The sequence below is a fragment of the Octopus sinensis genome, linkage group LG8, assembly GCF_006345805.1.
Source record: "Octopus sinensis linkage group LG8, ASM634580v1, whole genome shotgun sequence".
Classification (NCBI taxonomy): Eukaryota; Metazoa; Mollusca; class Cephalopoda; order Octopoda; family Octopodidae; genus Octopus; species Octopus sinensis.
The window spans coordinates 87,772,082-87,793,091 of record NC_043004.1 but is presented as its reverse complement, the minus strand read 5'-3'; the positions used below and the strand labels follow the sequence as shown (position 1 = coordinate 87,793,091).

Below are 21,010 nucleotides of genomic sequence, written 5' to 3'. Positions count from 1 at the left end.
AGAAGACATTTGCCTAAGGTGTCACACAGTGGGACCGAAGCCTGGAACCATGTGCTTAGAAAGCAAGCTTCTAACCACACACACACACACAAATACACCCCTCTGTCCAGCATTCGCCATGATAGATCGCTAGCCACTACACATTCTTTATTTTCTCTCCTTGTTTCTTTCTGTGGAAGAGCGTAGGCTCGGAACGTTAAAGACCTTTTCACTTCTTGAGTGTTATACTAATACATCTGTTTGTTGTCTACACCACCTTCATCTTTTGTTTTTTTTTTGTGAATTCTCCCTATATATATAACAGGCTTGTTTCAGTTTTTGTCTACCAAATCCACTCACAAGGTTTTGGTTGGCCTAAAGTATCAAGCAGTGAGACTGAATCCAAAACCATATGGCTGGGAAGCGAGCTTCTTACACAGATACCCCTGCCTTAGCAAAAGCTATAAAACAGAGTAATCAAATGTATTCTGTATGGCAGTAAGCTATTGTAGTATGAAAACATTTGACCCTCTCTTCTTATCACTTACATGATACCATAAAAAACACTCTGCCTGACCATTCTTCACTAAACTGCAGTCTAGTAGACTACTCTTCCTGCTTAAATTTTCCCTTCCAACTAAGCAAACCCAGTTATCCATTTTGTCAAATCTAAGAGGATCTGAAAAGTCTGTCTTTATTGTTTATTTTTTATTACTTAATTCAGTCATTTGACAGCAGCCATACTGAGGCACCACCTGAAGGGTTTTCATCACACAAATTGACCCCAGTACTTATCGTTTAAGTCTGGTATTTATTTTATCAGCTTTTATTGTCAAACCACTGAGTTACAGGGACACAAACAAACCAATTCCAACTGTCAGGCAGTAGAGAGGGACACACACAGACACAATGACTCACATACATACACACACATGTTTCCACACAGTTTCTGTATGCCTAATTCGCTCACAAGGCATTGGCCAGTCCAGAGCTATAATAGAAGACACTTACCCAAGCTGCCACACAGTAGGACTGAACCTGAAACCGCATAGTTGTAAAGCAAGCTTTTTAACCACACAGCCATGCCTGTGCAATACTCCTTTTACTCTTTTACTTGTTTCAGTCATTTGACTGTGGCCATGCTGGAGCACCGCCTTTAGTCAAGCAAATCGACCCCAGGACTTATTCTTTGTAAGCCTAGTACTTATTCTATCGGTCTCTTTTGCCAAACCACTAAGTTACAGTGACGTAAACACAACAGCATAATTTGTCAAGCAATGTTGGGGGGGACAAATACAGACACACAAACATATACACACAAATATATGACGGGCTTCTTTCAGTTTCCGTCTACCAAATCCACTCACAAGGCTTTGGTCGACCCTAGGCTATAGTAGAAGACACTTGCTCAAGGTGCCATGCAGTGGGACTGAACCCAGAACCATGTAGTTGGTAAACAAGCTACTTACCACACAGCCACTCCTACACCTATAGCAAATGAATTTACCCCCCCCCCACACACACACAGAGTCTCTCTTGTGCTGGTTCTGATATAAAAAGCAGAAAGGCTACTATAAATTGAAATGGCTCATATTTCTGGAAGTTCATTAGTTACCAATGCATTCTTTAACTTTAAACATAGATTCAATTAAAAAAGTAGTTTAATTAGAAAATGACTAATGACTAAAGTAAATAAACAGAGAAAGTAATTTATATCTGTGTCTAATCATCATCATCATCATCATCATCGTTTAACGTCCGTTCTCCATGCTAGCATGGGTTGGACGGTTCGACCGGGGATCTGGGAAGCCAGAAGGCTGCACCAGGCTCCAGTCTTATCTGGCAGTGTTTCTACAGCTGGATGCCCTTCCTAACGCCAACCACTCCGTGAGTGTAGTGGGTGCTTTTTACGTGCCACCTGCACAGGTGCCAGGCGAGGCTGGCAACGGCCACGGTCGGATTGGTGTATTTTATGTGCCACCGGCACGGAAGCCAGACGAGGCGGTGCTGGCATCGGCCACGAGTCGGATGGTGCTTTTTACGTACCACCAGACCAGGGATCCTGGCTGGTTCAATTCGATTTCGATTTCGCTTGCCCCAACATGTCTTCGCAAGCAAGGGGGTTGGCATGGGTGCCTGTCGTACGGTCAGATTGGTGTATTTTACGTGCCACCGGCACGGAAGCCAGTGGAGGCGGCGCTGGCATCGGCCACGAGTCGGATAGTGCTTTTTACGTACCACCAGACCAGGGAACCTGGCTGGATCAATTCGATTTTGACTTCGATTTCGATTTCGCTTGCCCCAACATGTCTTCGCAAGCAAAGGGGGGTTGGCATGGGTGCCTGTCGTCGGATGAGGTTCTATATCGACTTCGCTTGCCCCAACAGGTCTTTGTGTCCAAGGGAGGAAAGGCATTCATAAGTGGGCTGGGCTCACTTGTCCTGCCTGGTCTTCTCACGTACAGAATATTTCCAAAGGTCTCGGTCGCTGGTCATTTCCTCAGTGAGGCCTAAAGTTCGAAGGTCGTGCTTCACCACCTCATCCCAGGTTTTCCTGGGTCTACCTCTTCCACGGGTTCCCTCAACTGCTAAGGATTGGCACTTTCTCACACACCTATCTTCATCCATTCTCGCCACATGACCATACCAGCGCAATCGTCTCTCTTGCACACCACAACTGATGCCTCTTAGGTACAACATTTCTCTCAAGGTGCTAACGCTCTGTCGAGTATGTACACTGACATTACACATCCATCGGAGCATAATGGCTTCATTCCTCACGAGCTTACGCATGTCCTCGGCAGTCACAGCCCATGTTTCACTGCCATGTAGCATGGCTGTTCGTACACACGCATCATACAGTCTGCCTTTTACTCTGAGCGAGAGGCCTTTAGTCACCAGCAGAGGTAAGAGCTCCCTAAACTTTGCCCAGGCTATTCTTATTCTAGCAGTTACACTTTCAGCGCACCCACCCCCACTACTGACTTGGTCACCTAGATAACGGAAGCTATCAACTACTTCTAGTTTTTCCCCTTGGAAAGTGACTGAAGTTATTTTCTGCAGATTTTCGGAGGTTAATGCTCCTGAGCATCTGCCACATACAAAAACTATCTTCCCAGTTAGCCTACCTTTGACATTGCTGCACCTCTTATGTGTCCATAGCTTACACTGGGTACATCTTATAGAGTTTCTACCTACACCTTTTCTACAGATCGAGCAGGGCCATCTTCCTGAAGACATTTGTGGATTGTCTACCTTCCTACTTATTAGTACTTTGGTTTTAGCTAGGTTGACTCTAAGGCCCCTCGATTCTAAACCCTCCTTCCACACCTGGAACTTCTCCTCCAGCTCTGATAGTGATTCAGCAATAAGAGCAAGGTCGTCAGCATAGAGGAGCTCCCAGGGACAACCTGTCTTGAATTCCTCCGTAATTGCCTGTAGGACTATGATAAATAGGAGGGGGCTGAGTACTGAACCCTGGTGGACCCCAACCTCTACTTTGAATTCTTCTGTGTACATGTTGCTAACCCTAACCTTACTTACGGCATCTCTGTACATGGCTTGCACAGTCCTCACCAGCCATTCATCTATCCCTAGTTTCCTCATTGACCACCAGATAAGGGATCGGGGGACCCTATCAAAAGCTTTCTCCATGTCAACAAAAGCCAGGTACAGGGGCTTATCTTTGGCTAGGTATTTCTCCTGCAGCTGCCTTACCAGGAATATAGCATCCGTGGTACTTTTCCCTTGCACGAACCCAAACTGCATCTCATCTAAACTAACTCTCTCTCTAATTAGTTGGGCTATGACCCTCTCCGTAACCTTCATTACTTGATCCAACAGCTTGATACCTCTGTAATTATTTGTATCTAGGGCATCACCTTTACCTTTGTAGCAGTTGACTAGTATGCTGCTACACCAGTCATTGGGTATGACTCCTTCGTGTATCACCTGGTTGACTATACGAGTGACTAGGTTATAGCCGACACTGCCAGATATTTTGAGCATCTCTGCAGTAATTCCTGATGGGCCTGGGGCTTTCCCTGTCTTCATGCTTCTAATTGCCTTAGCTACCACGGAACTATCAACTCGGATAGCTGGTCCCTCTGTTGGATCAACATTCGGCAGACTCTCTTTATCCCATTCATTTTCTTTATTCAGCAACCTTTCATAGTGGCATCTCCAAACCTCTCTCTTTGCATCCTCATTTAGCGCAAGTGAACCATCATCCATGCGAACACACTTCTCTCCTACCACATCACGATTCTCTCTCACACACTGTCTTGCAACACGAAATACCTCAAGTCTTTCATCCTCACGGCTCAGAACATTGGCAAATTTTTTCTTATCCGCTTCCCCTCTGGCTAAATAAACCTGTCTCCTAGCTTCCCTTCTGGCTGTCTGATACAATTCCCTGCTACCACCGTTCCTCCAGTCCTTCCAAGCCTGTCTCTTTTGTCTAATAGCCCTGTCAACCACAGAGTTCCACCACCATGTTACTCTGGGTCGAGATGGTACTTTGCTCCATCCACAGATCTGGTCAGTGGCTGTCAGCAGATTGTCCCGTAGAAATCTCCAGTTGCCTTCCACATTAAGTGAAGCTATATCCCCTTCTATTTCGTCAAAGGCTTCGAGTAGTATGTCTCTAAATTTCTGTCCATTTGCAGGATCTTTAAGCTTCCAGACCCTTCTCCTCCAAGCAGGTCTTCTTCTGGGCAACCATTTAGCTCTGATCCTTAAGTCGCTAACTACTAATCTATGTTGAGGAGTACATTCTTCGCCTGGAAAGGTTTTGGCATTTATAAGCAGCCCTCTTTCCTTTTTTCTGGCAAGGATGTAGTCAATCTGGCTGGTGTGTCTGCCAGAACGGTAGGTGACTAGGTGAGAGGTGGGTTTCCTGAAGTTGGTATTGCAGACCATAAGGTCATTTGCATCGCAGAACTCCAGCAGCCTGGTTCCCTCCTCATTTCGAGAGCCAAAACCGTAGCCTCCATGGACGCCATGGAAGCTCCCGACATGCCGTCCGACATGTCCATTGAAATCACCTGCCACGAAGAGAAGGTCACTGTCATTTGTCAACGAGGTAGTCCGCAATAGGGTGTCATAGAATTGGTCTTTTTGTCCTTCTGGTAGTCCTGGTTGAGGGGCATACGCCGAGATGATGGTAGCTGTCCTGTGGTGAAGGACTAATCTAATTTTAATTACTCTGTCACTTACTCTGACTACCTCGATTACCTTACCCACCCATTTCTCTGCAAGAAGTATACCCACGCCCCCGACCCCGTCAGTGTTCCCTGCCCAGAAAATCTTGTACCTGTGTTCCTTGCCTGTGAGGAGCCTAGCGGAACCTCCTCTCCACCTTACTTCCTGGATACAACATACATCCACACGTCTCCGTTCAAGCAGCTCTACAATCTCTCCAGACCTACCTTTCAATGTGCCAACATTGAGTGTGCCAACTCTGAGAGTGTGGGAGGTGTAGGCCTCTGAGACCCTGGGATGAGGGACAGTCGTGTCATGTACCTGAAAAGAAAGCTTGCAGTTGGCAGATTTCATACTGAAACACTAGACTTCAACCTGCATACATTTCAGAGTTTTTGCGCTATATGATCAAATAAACCCTACATGGGGATGGGGGTGGGGGTGGTAAGTAAGACTGGGTTAGAAACTTCCATACAGCTGCATACGTTTCACCGTTATTGCTCCATATGATCAAAAAGAACCGACGTGGATGTATACGCGGGAGGGGGGAGTCAAGACAGCAGTAGAAACTTCCGGTTATTGGTGGAGGGGGTGGGAGGGCGGGCGCCTCGAAGGAGCAGCGAGAATGAATATAAATCGTAGGGAATATTACACACCATCTGGCGAGAATGAATATAAATCGTATTGAATATTACACACCATCTAGAAACTTTGGAAATATTAGTAGAACGTAATTTAAATGAGAGGGGGCGAGATAGTACTTGTAAGAAGTCATTTGGAATGGAATAACACGAAGGGGCCTGAAAACAGAACAGACAGGAAGCCGAGTTGGCAATGGCGATATAGATAAAGATAGTAGAGAAACGGGATTAGGTTTACGATCAGCGCTTAAAAATATGAATGAATGATAGGTTAAAAAGTGGAGAACGCTTATCTGGGCATGTTTCTGAGATCCGTGTTGTCATCAAGTAGCTCGAGAAATGGGACGAAATAAAATCGTACATTGGTTTATAAGGAGTTAGGGATTGGGGTGGGGTGGGGGAAGCTAAATATGTTTTAGCCTGAAGGCTGTTAAAGGAGAAATGTATATATTACACCCATCATATTTAATTATCATTATATCTTTTGCTTGTTTCAGTCATTGGACTGCAGCCATACTGGAGCACCACATTGAGGTTCAGTCAAACAAACTGACTCCAGTACTCCTTTGTTTTTTGTTTTGAAACCTGATACTTATTCTATTGAGGTTTTTTTTTTTGTTACCCAACTGCTAAGTTTTGGAGACATAACACCAAAACAAACCAACATCAAATGGTGGTTGGGGGACAAACACAAACACACACATGCATAGATATGTAAGGGACTGAACCTGAAACCATGTGGTTGGGAAGTAAACTTCATAAACACACTACCACACCTGTGCCTAAAAATAGCAAAAAAAAAAGGAAGAACACATTGGCTAATGTAATCTGAGGTAAACTATGCCAAGAGATAAAAAAACAGTCTTATTTTGCTTTAGTGTAACTGGAACCTTGGCCATGGCTAGTATGCCTTTGATCACAGGTGTGTTCAGTTAGGAGTGACCTGGGGTTAAACAAGAGCAACCATTATGAAACAATACTAATTAAAGTTTAACAAGACATCTTTACCTTATGTCGCACATGTCGTCCATAGTCCTTACATATGTAGCACATCAGGGGTGACATCTTACACTCCTCTTCCAAACAAGCAAATTCCACCAGATGCATCGGATGGTAACTACATTTGGGATTTTCTCGCGGCTTTTCAGATAATGCAACTCGCTTGTGTCGAGCTAAGGTGCGAGTTGCATGTGTAATTTCTGAGCATTCTATGCACAAATGAGTGCAGCATGTGGTGCAGTAAAGTACAGCAGTATGGAGCTCATTTTCATCACAGACTATTGCAAGCTGAAATGCAAAAAAAAAGTTATCATCATCATTTTTAATGTCCATTTTTTTTCACATTTGCATGGGTTAGACGGAATTTATTGAGGTAAATTTTCTATGACCAGATGCCCTTCCTATTGCCAATCCTTACCTGTTTCCAAGTAGGATAACATTTCTCCATGTCTGAGTATGATTTTACAGAATATTGGAAATGGATGACATTCATTTACAACCATCAACTGTCACATGATGTCAAGACAAGGAGACGCAAACATATGCACACTCACACCTACATACACACACATATACACACAATATATGATACAGGTTTCTTTCAGTTTTTGCCTACCAAATCCACTCACCAAGCTTCAGTCAGTCCGAGGCTGTAACAGAAGATACTTAACCAAAGTGGCACACAGTGGGACTGAACCCTGAACCATGTGGTTGGGAAGCAAATTTCTTAACCACACATTCACACCAGGACCTATCAACACTTCATAATGTTATATTGTTTCACTTGTTTAAATCATTGGACTGTGGCCACACTAGAGCACAGCTTTGGCCCCAGTACTAATTTTTAAGTCTCATATACATTTTAGCAACAATGTGAGCCCCGTGCCAGTAGCATCATCCAAACATGGCCAATGCTGAGTCAAGTACATCAACATCAGCAACATCAAAATCAAATCAAACGGAAATTTTAGTTGTGAGCCCTGTGTCGGTAGCACGTAAAAAGCACCATCCAAATGTGGCCGATGCCAGTGCTCCCTTAACTGGCTTCTGTGCCAATGGTACGTAAAAAGCACCATCCAATCGTGGTCGATGCCAGCTCCTCAGGTCTCTGTGCCAGTGGCACGTAAAAAGCACCCACTACACTCTCAGAGTGGTTGGTGTTAGGAAGAGCATCTAGTTGTAGAAACACTGCCAGATCAGATTGGGGCCTGGTGCAGCCTCCTGGTTTCCCAGACCCCAGTTGAACCGTCTAACCCATGCCAGCATGGAAAACGGACGTTAAACGATGATGATGATGATATCTATAGCATCTGTAGTTAAAAGTCAGATATATTATCAGTTATTCCATGGTTTAGTGGTTAGAATGATACACTCATGAATCATAAGATTGTGGTTTCAATATCTGGACCATGCAATGTGTGGTATTCTTGAGCAAAACACTTCATTTCATGTTGTTCCAGTTCACTCAGTTGGCAAAAATGAGTAATCCTGCAATGAGGTGGGGTATATGTGCCACAGAATCTGGGAGGCTGGCATTATGAGGCTATGGCTCTGAAAGGACCTTTGATCCTTTGATTTATAGCATTTCTGAGTTATTGGACACAAACACAAACCTCATTTTTTCAAGTGGTGAAGTAGGGGCAGCATAAATAGAGAGAAACAGACACGCTTCCATCTACCCTGTAGTTGAGAAGCAAACTACTGCACCACATAGCCATGCCTATGACAATGATATACAATATAATAATAATACATATATACATAAATACATACATACACACACAAACACAAATGTAAAACAAGCATACATACATACATCCATATATATATATATATATATATATACTGAACCTGAACAAGCTAGTTTTCTGTAAGACTTCTGTGAAGCCAAATCAAATTGTTTTAAATAACAATATTTATATACATAAATTGGAGCCTGGTGCAGGTCTCCGACATACCATCTCCAACAAAACTGTCTAACCCATGCCAGCATGGAAAACGGACATTAAATGTTGATACACATATATTATATATGCAACAGGTTTCTTCAATTTCTGTCTGCTAATTTCATTCACAAGGCATTGGTCAACCCATGGCTACAGTATAGAATATTAACTGACAACATTCATGTAGAGGAAATGAACCCCTAACAACATGATTCCAAATCAATCTTCTTAACCACACAGTTATGTCTACATATACTTGATTGATAAATCTACTCTCTATCAAAAGCATTCACTCTCCATGCTATTGTAGTTATACCATATTCCCTTTTATTGTTAATATAATAGATATTGTTCTCAGCTCAATTTTACATCAACTAAAGACAACCCATTTCATCTGAAGCCAAATTTTATATTGAATTATTACAAGTAAAAACTATACACAAAAAAACATACCATGTTTTGAAAGAGAATATAAGATGTTATCTTAACCTACCTCTTTTTCTTTTGCAAGAGCTGCTTCTGAAAATATTTTAAGTGGCATTTTTTTAGAATACTGTAATTTCTCCAAAAGTTCAAGAAGTGCAAAATTCTTCTTTAAGCCCCATACTCCAGAATCTCCAATTTCAGTAGGTTGTCTGTCAAATGGGCACAGGATTGCTCTGCCATGCAAGGTAAGCCTTGTCAAACACTGATGACACAAAGTGTGGCCACAAAAAAGTAGCCGAGGCACTTTGTCACCTTGACATCGAAACACCTCGACACACAATCGACATTCTAATACTGCCTGGAAAGATAAAAACAGGGAAAAAAATGGAAAAATTAAAGAATTGCACAACGTAAAAAAAGGAGAAATATTATGAAACACCTGGAGTAGTTTATTGATGAGGTTGCAAATGGCAATGAAAGGACACTGACAAACCAACTGACTGACTGCTTGACAGAATGATTAATCAAACAATCAATTAGTTAATTGGTTAAATGCTTAACCAATTGATTAATAATAATCTTCCTAATTTTTGGCACAAGGCCAGATCAACTGGTACTTATTTCATTGACCCAAAAGGACGGGTGGTGATGGTGGTGGTGGTAGTGGCAGTGGTGGTGGTGGAAGAAGAAGAAGAAGAAGAAGAAGAAGAAGAAGAAGAAGAAGAAGTGAAACAGAACCAGTGCTTGCATCTATTATTGGCATAATGACCCTCCCAAGATACAACAAAATCTGTTTCAACACAAGAATTCATATCAAGAATGAAATATCTAAATTAGTTATTTTTTAACATGTCCAGGAATGTCAGAACATTTTTTTTTCTGGGCGGTATTTACAGCATTTGTCCTTCAGCCTGGCAATACACATTAACTTTTAACAGAACTCAAAATAGACTAAGCTATAAACAACAGCTACACCTGCGACTATATAGGCTTAAGGCTAGTGGAGAGCAAAATCAATGGGTGTCCCCAGGCAGAAAACTCAAGGGTTGGCCCAGACAGCACAAGTACTAGCTACACCACAGTCTGCCAAGTCTTTGTACATAAGCAAAAGCATAGCCAAGTAATTAAGAAGTTTGACTCACACAACTACATGGTTCTAACTGTGTGACACCTTGGGTAAACATAATCTCTATATATATAAAAGCAAAATGTTTGTGTGTGTGTATCCTTTATACAAATCCACAATTTTTCAGCTAGAGGGCTCGCACTTTCTATGGTCATTCAAAACCGTCCAAGGGTGGTCGTGCACATCTTTACATTTCCCCAATCACCCCACAAAGCCATTAAAAAAATCAATAGAAGTGACTTTTTGGTGAATTTTCTATCCAAAACCCAATCAAAATGCCCGAAACTTGATACGCCAATTGAATGCCAGCTAGCTGTATGTGATTGGTCGGAGATTTGGACAGTACAGCTGTATATGCATGCACTAGCACTATGATAAACAAGAGTAGACCAAAACTCTACTGAAGACTAGTGCTTAGGATGATTGGTTCACAATAGCTTGGTTGTGGGTTTGATTCTTTGACCAGGCAGTGTTTTGTGTCCTCAAGCAAGGTACTTCATTCCATTCAGCTGAAAATCAGTACTAATAACAGTTGGGGAGGTAGAGAATAACCTTATGATGGACTGGCATCTTGTTCTGGAGGAGATTCTTACATTATTGATCACTTAAATGACATATAAACAGAGATAAGCCCTCACCTAACTGGGTCTGTACACTCGAGACAGATAAACTTTAAATTATACATGTGTATGTGTGTATGTGAGTGCGTGTGTTTGCTTGTGTACATGTGTGTGTTTACACACAAACATATGTGACATTCAGATGTTCTTTACCACCCTCGAATTGAATAGGAAGAATTCCCAGGATGCTATCCTGCAAAAAATTCGGCATATAAACAAGACACATACACTGTGTATGTGCAAGTGATGATATTTACATTACTTGAGCTGCTCTTAATTCGTAATTAAGTGGCAAAGTGGTTAAGGTACTCAGCTCACGATCATAAGGTTGTGAGTTTGATACCTGGCAATGTATTGTGTCCTTGAGAAAGACACTATATTTCATGTTATTCCAGTCTACTCAACTGGCAAAAGTGAGTTTTACCCATAATTCAAAGGGCCAGCCTTGTCTCATTCTGTGACATGCTGAACCTCCCAGAGAACTACGTTAAGGGTACACATGTCTGTGGAGTGCTCAGCCACTTGCATATTAATTTCATAAGCAGGCTGTTCCGTTGATTGGATCAACTGGAACATTGTCATTGTAACCAATGGAAAAAACCATATATATATATATATATATAGATTCAAATGAATATGGTACCTAATTTAGATGCACCAGAATTTTGTATGGTGTTATCCATAAAAATCCGTGGGGTGATTATAATCAAAATAAGCAACAAGAATGACTCCGGTAATTTGGTACGATCGTTTCATACTACATCATTTTATTAAATGTTGTAAGTATTACAACAGATTTAAAATGCCGAGTACTCAGCCAATTATAGAGGTTTTCCATTAATACAAAAATGTTCATATCAAGTGGCAACATTATAGAGAAGGTAGATATATAGACAAAGATGTGGATATATATATATATATATATATATATATATATAAATATATGAACTACAACTTGAAACTGCAACTGGACTACTAGACCTACCAAACTAATGCCAACATGGAAAAAATGGAGACAAAATGCTGGAGATAATGACAATGATGATGAACTATTTTGAATTCATGAATTTGTTAAGAATTTGACTTTTCTTTATATACAGAAATTGACAACTAGATATCCTTTGCATATTGAATTGCTAAGATGAGTAAAATTGAAATAGTTAAATAAGTTTACTGACAGCTTAAATTTTTAATTAATACTGTATTTTATTCATTTACACAACAAAGTCACAAGTTTAGATTGAGATAATTTATAGATTCCAGTACAGTTTCTGGTCTCTATTTTATTGATCATGAAGAAATGAAGGGCAAACTCGACACCAGCAGAATCTGAATTTAGGAAATGAAAGAGTATAACTCAATACAGCAAAATATTTAGCCCAGAACCCTTTACTAATTAACTAATTAATTAATGATAAAAATGATCATGTGACCGGCAGAAGTTAAAAATTATAAGGAGGGATATAATCAATCGATTTAATCAATTTGTTGCCTGATATTTAATTATTGATTCTGAAGGATGAAAGGCAAAGCCAACCAGAATATAGAAGGATGGAAATAATTCTGTTAAGCAAGGAAGTGAGCTAGCAAAAATATTAGCATGCTAGACAAAATGCTAGGTGCCATTTCGTCTGTCTTTACAGTCTGGGTTCAAATTCCACCAAGTTGCCTTTCATCCTTTTGAGATCAATAAAATAAGTACAATTTGAGCACTGGAATTGATGAAATTGACTTGCCCACTTACCCAAAATTGCTGGCCTTGAGCCAAAATTTGAAGCCAACATCAGAATGAGACAGTTGGACATTGCCTTTTAGACTCTGATAATTTGGCATGGCTGACTCGGCATTTAACCTATTTTGGTGACAGTAACTTTTGGCACTGTGGAGGCACATGGCTTAGTGGTTAGGGTGTCAGCATCATGATCATAAGATTGTGGTTTCGATTCCTGGACCGGGTGGCATGTTGTGTTCTTGAGCAAAACACTTCATTTCACATTGCTCCAGTCCACACAGCTGGCAAAAATGAGTAACACTGTGATGGACTGGCGTCCCGTCCAGCTGGGGAATACATACACCATTGAAACCGGGAAACCAAGCCCATGAGCCTGGCTAGGCTTTAAAAGGGTGTATTTATTTTTCTATTTTTTAACTTTTGGCACTAAAGCCAAACACACACACACATGCATGCATACAGAAATGCACACATGCATAAAGTGAGAGAGGGAGAGAGAGAGACATCACACACAGAAATATAACTAGATGCTCACACACATTAACAGAGAAAGAGAGGGAGAGAGAAAGAGATGGAGAGAATGAATGAAACCTTAAAATGTCTGATGTCATATAAGTCAGTATTGAATCGTACCAAAACATCTCATACTCAGAATGTATTATTCTCGTTCCTCTGTCAGTTGAATATTTCTGTCTTTTCATTTTCTCAAACAAATAAATTACCAAACATGTTTTGTCAGGTTTTATTGCAGTTTTATTAAAAACACACATCATTTCATTAACAATGAAAAAAAAAAAAAAAAAAAGACAATTATTTATATCAAATTTACTCAATATGTACTTGAAAAACAAATCAAATTTACTTTCAAAATGACTTTCGAAAATACAAATACCAAAATCATTCTTCTTACAGCCATTTTCCCATCCTTGCATTGGCTGAATGAATATGTTACAAGTAAGGGATGACTTATTTCATACAACTTCGAAGGCACAACAGGCCTGAATGATATTTGCTGACAGAAGAAACAGACAACAAAACCACATACCATACAGACATATGTGTGTGTGTGTGTGTATACATATAATATATATATATACATATACACACACACACACACATATATATATGTATATGTATATATGGGGGGGTGCATGAAAGTTCTTGGCTTTGGGTAAAAGAAAATACGAGAGGATCAGTTAATTATGATTTTACTCAACATATATTCCCCTCTTAGATTCACACACTTATTAGAGTGGTCCTTCAGTTTTTTCTAAGCCCTGTAAAAGAACATGGAAGTTTGGGTCTCCAACCAGGCCTTTCATGATACCCTTAAATTTAAAACCAGGAACTTTTCAGTACCCTCTCATATATATATATGATTGTAGTCTCTTGTAGTTTAAGAAAGATGGTTCTGCAATTTCTTGCTGATGAACTTGCACAAACGATTTCGTTATAGTGATTAAATTATTTATTGTACATCAGCTCTCTCCCTCCATCAAATCAACAGTGCCTGAACAGGGGCATAGTGTACCTCACATTAGGTGTTGAAATGATTGCAAAGCAACATGAGATGAAGTGTTTTGCCCAAGAACACAACACACCACCTAGTCCAGGAATTGATACCCTAATCTTGCTATCCTGAGTGCAACACCCTAACCACTAGCCCATGCTTCTTAAATAATCAAGTATTTTGCACAATTTTTATACTCAATGAAGGTGTATTTGATTCTTGCTGCACTATCTTTATTTCTTTTTACAATGTGGACTTTCAGCACCAGCAATTAGTCTACCTGTTTTATGCTCAAACTGGTCAGACCTGGCCTTTGACACCAACCTTACAATATCATTCTAAAAATTAACAGCTCATCAAAATCTGAAAGCTACAAAATAATGCATGATTAATTCAAAATAATGTGAATAAATAAACATTACATTTGACAGAATAAATCAACATGGATTTTGATGGAATAGTTCACTTTAAAACAAGGAAATTCTATTATGAAACCAAGGGCAGTCTTGAATGGGTCGGTAGAAAAAGGGTTAAGTTAGATTTAGCAACAGAAATTATAGAATTAGAACTGGAAAAGATAATTAGTACCGAAATCAGAAATCTAATACATAGGAGTAAATGGAAATACAACAAGATAGGGAAAAAAACAAGACTATTGGAAAGAATCACTACAGAAGAGTCACTGCTATGTTAAAAAATAAACTCAATGTCACAAATATATGTATAAACAACACTAGCCAACCTAATAATATACCAGTACTTTGAAATAATATTTAGAAATTCGGTGAATTGGAAAACCTAGAAAAAACAGTTGACTGCTCATTGCATTCTAAATTTATTGTCCTAAAAGTGATATATATATATATTGGTTACACATCCTATTAACAAACATGAAGGAGAATTTTGGATATACGTGAAAAACTTATTACAAATTAATTACAGTTGGTCTACAAAAAATACTTAGAGGATATATATTTATATATATATATACATACACATACACCCATATATATATAGATAGATAGACACACACACGCATATAATGTTATATCAGACAACATGAATAAATAAAACGTTCTTTCTCTCTCTCTCCCTCACACACACACACTATGTATATATGTATGTGTGGGTGTATGTATATATATATATATATTTAAGGAGACAATAAACATGAACTAGGAAATAATGAAACTGACAAAATTTTAGATAAAGACAATAGAACAGAAAGGGTTAATATAAATAATATACTCATCAAAGCTAAGCAAAGATATATATATATATATATATATATATATATATGTGTGTGTGTGTGTGTGTGTGTATATATATGTGTATGTATACATATATATGTATGTATATATATATATATGTATGTATATATATATATATATATATGTATATATATATATATATATAGATATATATATATATTATATATATATATATGTGTGTGTGTGTGTGTGTGTGTGTGTGTGTGTGTATATACATATATATATGTGTGTGTGTGTATGTATTTATACATATATATATATATATATATTATATATATATATATATATATATATATATATATATATATTTACTGCTGAAAAACAATGGAAAGCAAATCTCTATTGTCCATGTGTTGAAAGACTGAACAGAAAGGAAGAGAGTTAATATAAAAGCCAATATCAAAACTAACAATGGCTCACAAGTTCTGAACAAAAGTCTGAAATGAAAGGTGCTGAATTTTGCTGTGCAAGCTTAATGCCCAGACACTGACGTATGCCAAAACAAACTAATAATAACAATAATCTTCTGCCTGGCCAACTCCTGTCAAACCAGCTAACCCATGCCAGCAGGGAGGGCAGATTTTAAAAGATGATGGTGATGATGTTCTTCCATACTTGCAAAGGTCTGAGGGAATTTGTTGGAGCATATTTTCTACTGACGGCTACCTTTCCTGTAGCCAACCCTCATCTGCTGAGAGGCGTGCAGTTTCCTCAAATGTAAATTTAAATTAACTATTTGCAACAGATACAGAGGCATGTGCATGAATTCACCATCATTGCAACATCCACTTTTCCATGCTTGCATGGGTCTGACACAGTGTATTGAGGCAGATTTTTCTATAACTTTACGTCTTTCTTGTTGACAATCCTCTCTTCACCTGTTCCCAAGCAAGGTAATATTTCCTTGTGGCCAGACATGTTCTTGCAGAATGACACTGCTTGCATGATGGTAACAATCATTTACAAGTATTACATGATGTCAAGATAAGGGGACACAAACAAACACACACACACACACACACACACACACACATACATACATAGAATTAACTCAGTGCTCACTCAGCATGCAAGAGGTACCAGTAGCAATGTCTGTATCCTCCAGGTACACTGACTGTCTCTTTTAATAGGTGCTGGCATGGCTGTGTGGTAAGAGATTTGCTTCCCAACCACATAGTTCTGGGCTCAGTCCCCCTATGTGGCACCCTAGGCAAATGTCTTCTGCTATAGCCTTGGGCCAACCAAAGCCTTGTGAGTGGATTTGGTAGATGGAAACTGAAAGAAGCTCATCATATATACACGTACATATCTTTGTGTCTGTGTTTGTCCCCTACCATCACTTGACAACCAGTGTTGGTGTGCTTTATGCCCCGTAACTTAAAGGTTTGGCAAAAGAAACTGACAGAAAAGTATCAAGGTTTAAAAAATAAGTACAGAGGTTGATTCATTCAGCAAAAAATTCTTCATGGTGGTGCCCCAGCATGGCCACAGTCTAATGACTAAAACAAATAAAAGATAAAAGGTGCATGCATGTGTGTTGGGGGGGAAGGCTTCTTTCAGTTTCTGTCAACCAGATCCACTCACAAGGCTTTGGTCAACCCAGTGCTATAGCAGAGGACACTTGCCCAAGGTGCCACAAAGTGAAGCTGAACCCAGGAGAACCATGTGGTTGGGAAGCAAGCTTCTTATCTCAAAATCATGTCTGTGCCTATATAGAACAGATATTTTGCTTTTAAATGAGAGCTCATCTTTAAGTACACTAATGATCTCATCTGATCCATACAAATTGTAAAGACTTTCTTAAAGTGTAAACAAAGTTTTTCACATTCAGTTTAACATGTTTCATATTCCAAATTACTAGCACTGTTTGCTAATAGATCGCTACAGGACATCTATGGGAAGCATTCAAAGAAATACATATGTCAAATGTAATTTGTTGAAAGGAAATATATGTAATTTATAGGTTGTTTATGAGGCTGATACATACTGTAAGTGATTCAAAACATGATGTATTGATTATCATTATTGAGAAAATATAACTAGAAGGTCACACCAGCATGGCAATTAAACAAATTTTTCTCAATAAAAAAAAAGAAAAAAAGATACAACATGTGATCGCTTATTTTGCCTTGTGTGTAGGGGTAGGTGTGGTTGAGAAGTTTGCTCCCTAACAACATGGTTTTAGGTTCAATCTCATTGTATGGCATTTTGGGCAAGTGTCTTTTTAGTTCTAGGTATACCAAAGCCTTGAGTGAATTTGGTAGACAGAAACTGGAAGGAGCCCGTCGTGTGTGTGTGTGTCTATCTCTATCTCTCTCTCTCTCTCTCTCTCTCTCTCTCTCTCTCTCTCTCTCTTCTCACCATGACATCACATGAAAGCTATAAATGAATGTCATTCATTTCATATATTCTATGAAAATATGTCCAGCCATGGGGAGATATTACCTTACTCAGAAATAGGTAAGTGTTGGTGGCAGGAAGGGCATCCAGCTGTAGAAAATCTGCCTCAATAAACTCCATCTGATTCATGCAAGAATGTAAAAATGAACATTAAAATAATGATGATGTGTAGTGCTAGCCTTGTAACCAAAGAAGCAATACAACAGGATTCCAGCTAATGATCCCAGATCTCAACATCAGGAATTCACCATTCCACAGAAAAAAAAATAGGAACAAGCAGTGAGATCTGATCTTAAGATGTTGAACTTTGTGAAGGATATTCAGCAGCTAAGTCATGTGTCTTAGGATCAGTCAAGATCAGTGTTTCTCACCCATTTTTTTTTTCACCCATGGACCCCTTTGATTCCTATGATGTCACAGAATTGTGTACGGGGTGGTTGAGAAGATAAGAGAGAGGATGAAGAGGTAGAGGAAAATGAGGTAAAAAAAATATAGAACAACATGAAAGGAATTTAAAGAGAGTAGTAGATGTCTGATAGTTTTAAAGTTTAAAGTTGTTGGGGAAGGAATTTTAGACACCTTACCCCTATGCACCTTACTTTATCCTATAGCCAATCCTTGAAATCCCCCCACTTCACTCTATCTACATCTCTTTCTATTTCTTTTCTTTTCTTTATTTTTACCACTTAATAGCTACCATTCTGATATTGAACATTGATATGCACGCGTCTTTTTTCTTGGGATGTTTACTACATCAGGATTTTAAACCACATGGATATATACAGGAATGCACCTAAGGACTTACGCACATGGATCTAGGCAGCATCGCACCTAAGGACATACTCTGGTTTCTATAACTTCGGAAAGTTGAACTATGAACTTCTATACTTTTTTTTCTTCTTTCTTTCCTTCTCCTTATTCTTTTACTCCCTTCCTCTATGTCGTCACCTCATTAATATATATCATTCTCATTTTCCCTATTCGTGTCTGATGACAGAATATCCCATACTCAGGGATATCTCAGAAACAGCTGTAAGATTTTGAATTTCTTCCTATAATAATATTGTATATGACTTGAGATGTTTGCCTTAATGTTTGATGTCCTGTTTAACAATTATATATATATATACATACATATATATGTGTGTGTATGTATATATGTATGTATGTAGGTGTGTGTGTGTGTGTGTGTGTGTGTGTGTGTGAATGTGTGTGTATTTGTTTCTTTGTCCTCCTTGTCTTGACATCGCATGAGAGTTGTGAGTGTCACTGCCATACAAGCAGCATCCTTATTTTCCAATATTCTATGTAAATATGTCTGGCCAGGGAGAAATATTACCTCGCTTGGCTACAGGAACAGCATCTGGTTATAGAATATCTGCCTCAAGAAACTAAGTCCAACCCATGCAAGCATGGAAAAGGGGATCGTAAAACAAATAATGATGACGTAAGTTTGTATGTATGGCTCGCAGGACAGCCTGCTGTGCTAACCTTGGATCATAGGGTGACCTGCTGTGCTTGAGGAGACCTATTGAGTCAAGTACATCAACATCAAAATAAAAATCAAATGGATAGTGTAGTTGTGATACATGTGCCGGTGGCACGTAAAAAGCACCCACTACACTCACGGAGTGGTTGGCGTTAGGAAGGGCATCCAGCTGTAGAAACACTGCCATATAAGACTGGAGCCTGGTGCAGCCTCCTGGCTTCCCAGACCCCGGTCGAACCATCCAACCCATGCTAGCATGGAAAATGGATGTTAAACAATGATGATGATGTGCTTGTATGTATGTATATATAGATCGATATACACATCTCTGATTACAAATATATGCACACATGCATACTACACATACATAAATAAATACAACAAACAGTTTCTTCTTGTTCCACTTATTTTTGACAGTTTAATCCATAATTTTATGTAATATAGTATTCTGTTTTCAAATTTATCAATAGCTACACAAGTTACACTACACTAATGAAACAAAAATCTGTCTATATTTAAATAAAACAGAAAGAAATAGTGTGATTGAGCAAAGGACGCAGGAGAATGCAAGAGCAAAATGTTTTAAGTGTCAGTGAATCAATGAATATTATAACTTTGAAAATTATAGGTCAACAACAGCTTGACAATGTTACTGATATGTCACCAACCCTTACCTCTTTCCAAGTAAGTTAATATTTCCTCATAACTAGATGTGTTTTCATGGCTGTGCAGGTGGCATGTACCAGTACCGCCTGACTGGCCCTCGTCCCGGTGGCACGTAAAAGCACCCACTACACTCTCAGAGTGGTTGGGTTGGCATTAGGGAGGGCATCCAGCTGTAGAAACACAGCCAGATCAAGATTGGAGCCTGGTGCAGCCATCTGGTTCGCCAGTCATCAGTCAAATTGTCCAACCCATGCTAGCATGGAAAGCGGACGTTAAACAATGATGATGATTGCAAATGAAGGATACCCATAACATTCACACAATGTCATGGCAAGGAGACAGTAACACACAAACACACACACACACACACATATACAAAGTATGTATCATCACAGAGGCCAACTGTCCTGCTGATGTGAATATCTCTTTTGAAAATCAAAGAAGATAACTATGGACAACTGCTTTGAAACTTCTAGCTTTATATCCGGATTACAAATTTACATTTATAACAAATAATAATTGGTGCACTTGGTTTTATAAGTGAATGCTTAACTGTCAATCTGGATAAGCTTGGAATTTCAGAAAAAGAAATCAACCAACTGACTCACACATTTCAAATACAATCTGTGAATGGAACAGTAAAACTATGCAAGACTTTTCTCAGGTTTAAAATGTAACATTGTTTTCGTTACCTACATTCCAATGATAGAGCTTTGTATCTTCGCTAGAACCCAGCTCCTTTTTCAAAGGAAGAATTTAAATGATTAAAAACAGAAAAGAACATATATAGGATGGGCTTCTTTCAGTTCTAACAACTAAATCCACTCACAAGGCTTTGGTCGACCTAGGGCTATAGCAAAAGGCACTTAACTTGCCCAAGGTGCCACACAATGGAACTGAACCCAGAAGCATGTAGTTGGAAAGCAAACTTCTTACCACACAGTTACACTTGTGCATGCATGTCTCTTCTATTTTTTAATCATTATAAATCTTCCACTGAGGAG

At 39.2% G+C, this 21,010-nt stretch overlaps 1 protein-coding gene and 1 long non-coding RNA gene across 2 annotated transcripts in view; one reads left to right on the top strand and one right to left on the bottom strand.

The window, feature by feature from the left end:
* LOC115215031 (E3 ubiquitin-protein ligase TRIM23) overlaps nucleotides 1–21,010 on the bottom strand; it is a 39,365-nt gene that overhangs the window by 15,635 nt on the left and 2,720 nt on the right. The window contains exons 2-3 of the mRNA XM_029784161.1: nucleotides 9,260–9,550; nucleotides 6,830–7,108 (exon numbers count right to left, since the gene is read on the bottom strand). Coding sequence (XP_029640021.1) covers nucleotides 6,830–7,108; nucleotides 9,260–9,550 — 570 coding nt within the window. The remainder of the gene's footprint in view (nucleotides 1–6,829; nucleotides 7,109–9,259; nucleotides 9,551–21,010) is intronic.
* LOC118764619 lies at nucleotides 3,217–20,790 on the top strand. Its single transcript, XR_005000432.1, has 3 exons — nucleotides 3,217–3,227; nucleotides 18,372–18,375; nucleotides 20,646–20,790. It is a non-coding gene; the product is annotated as an uncharacterized LOC118764619 (long non-coding RNA).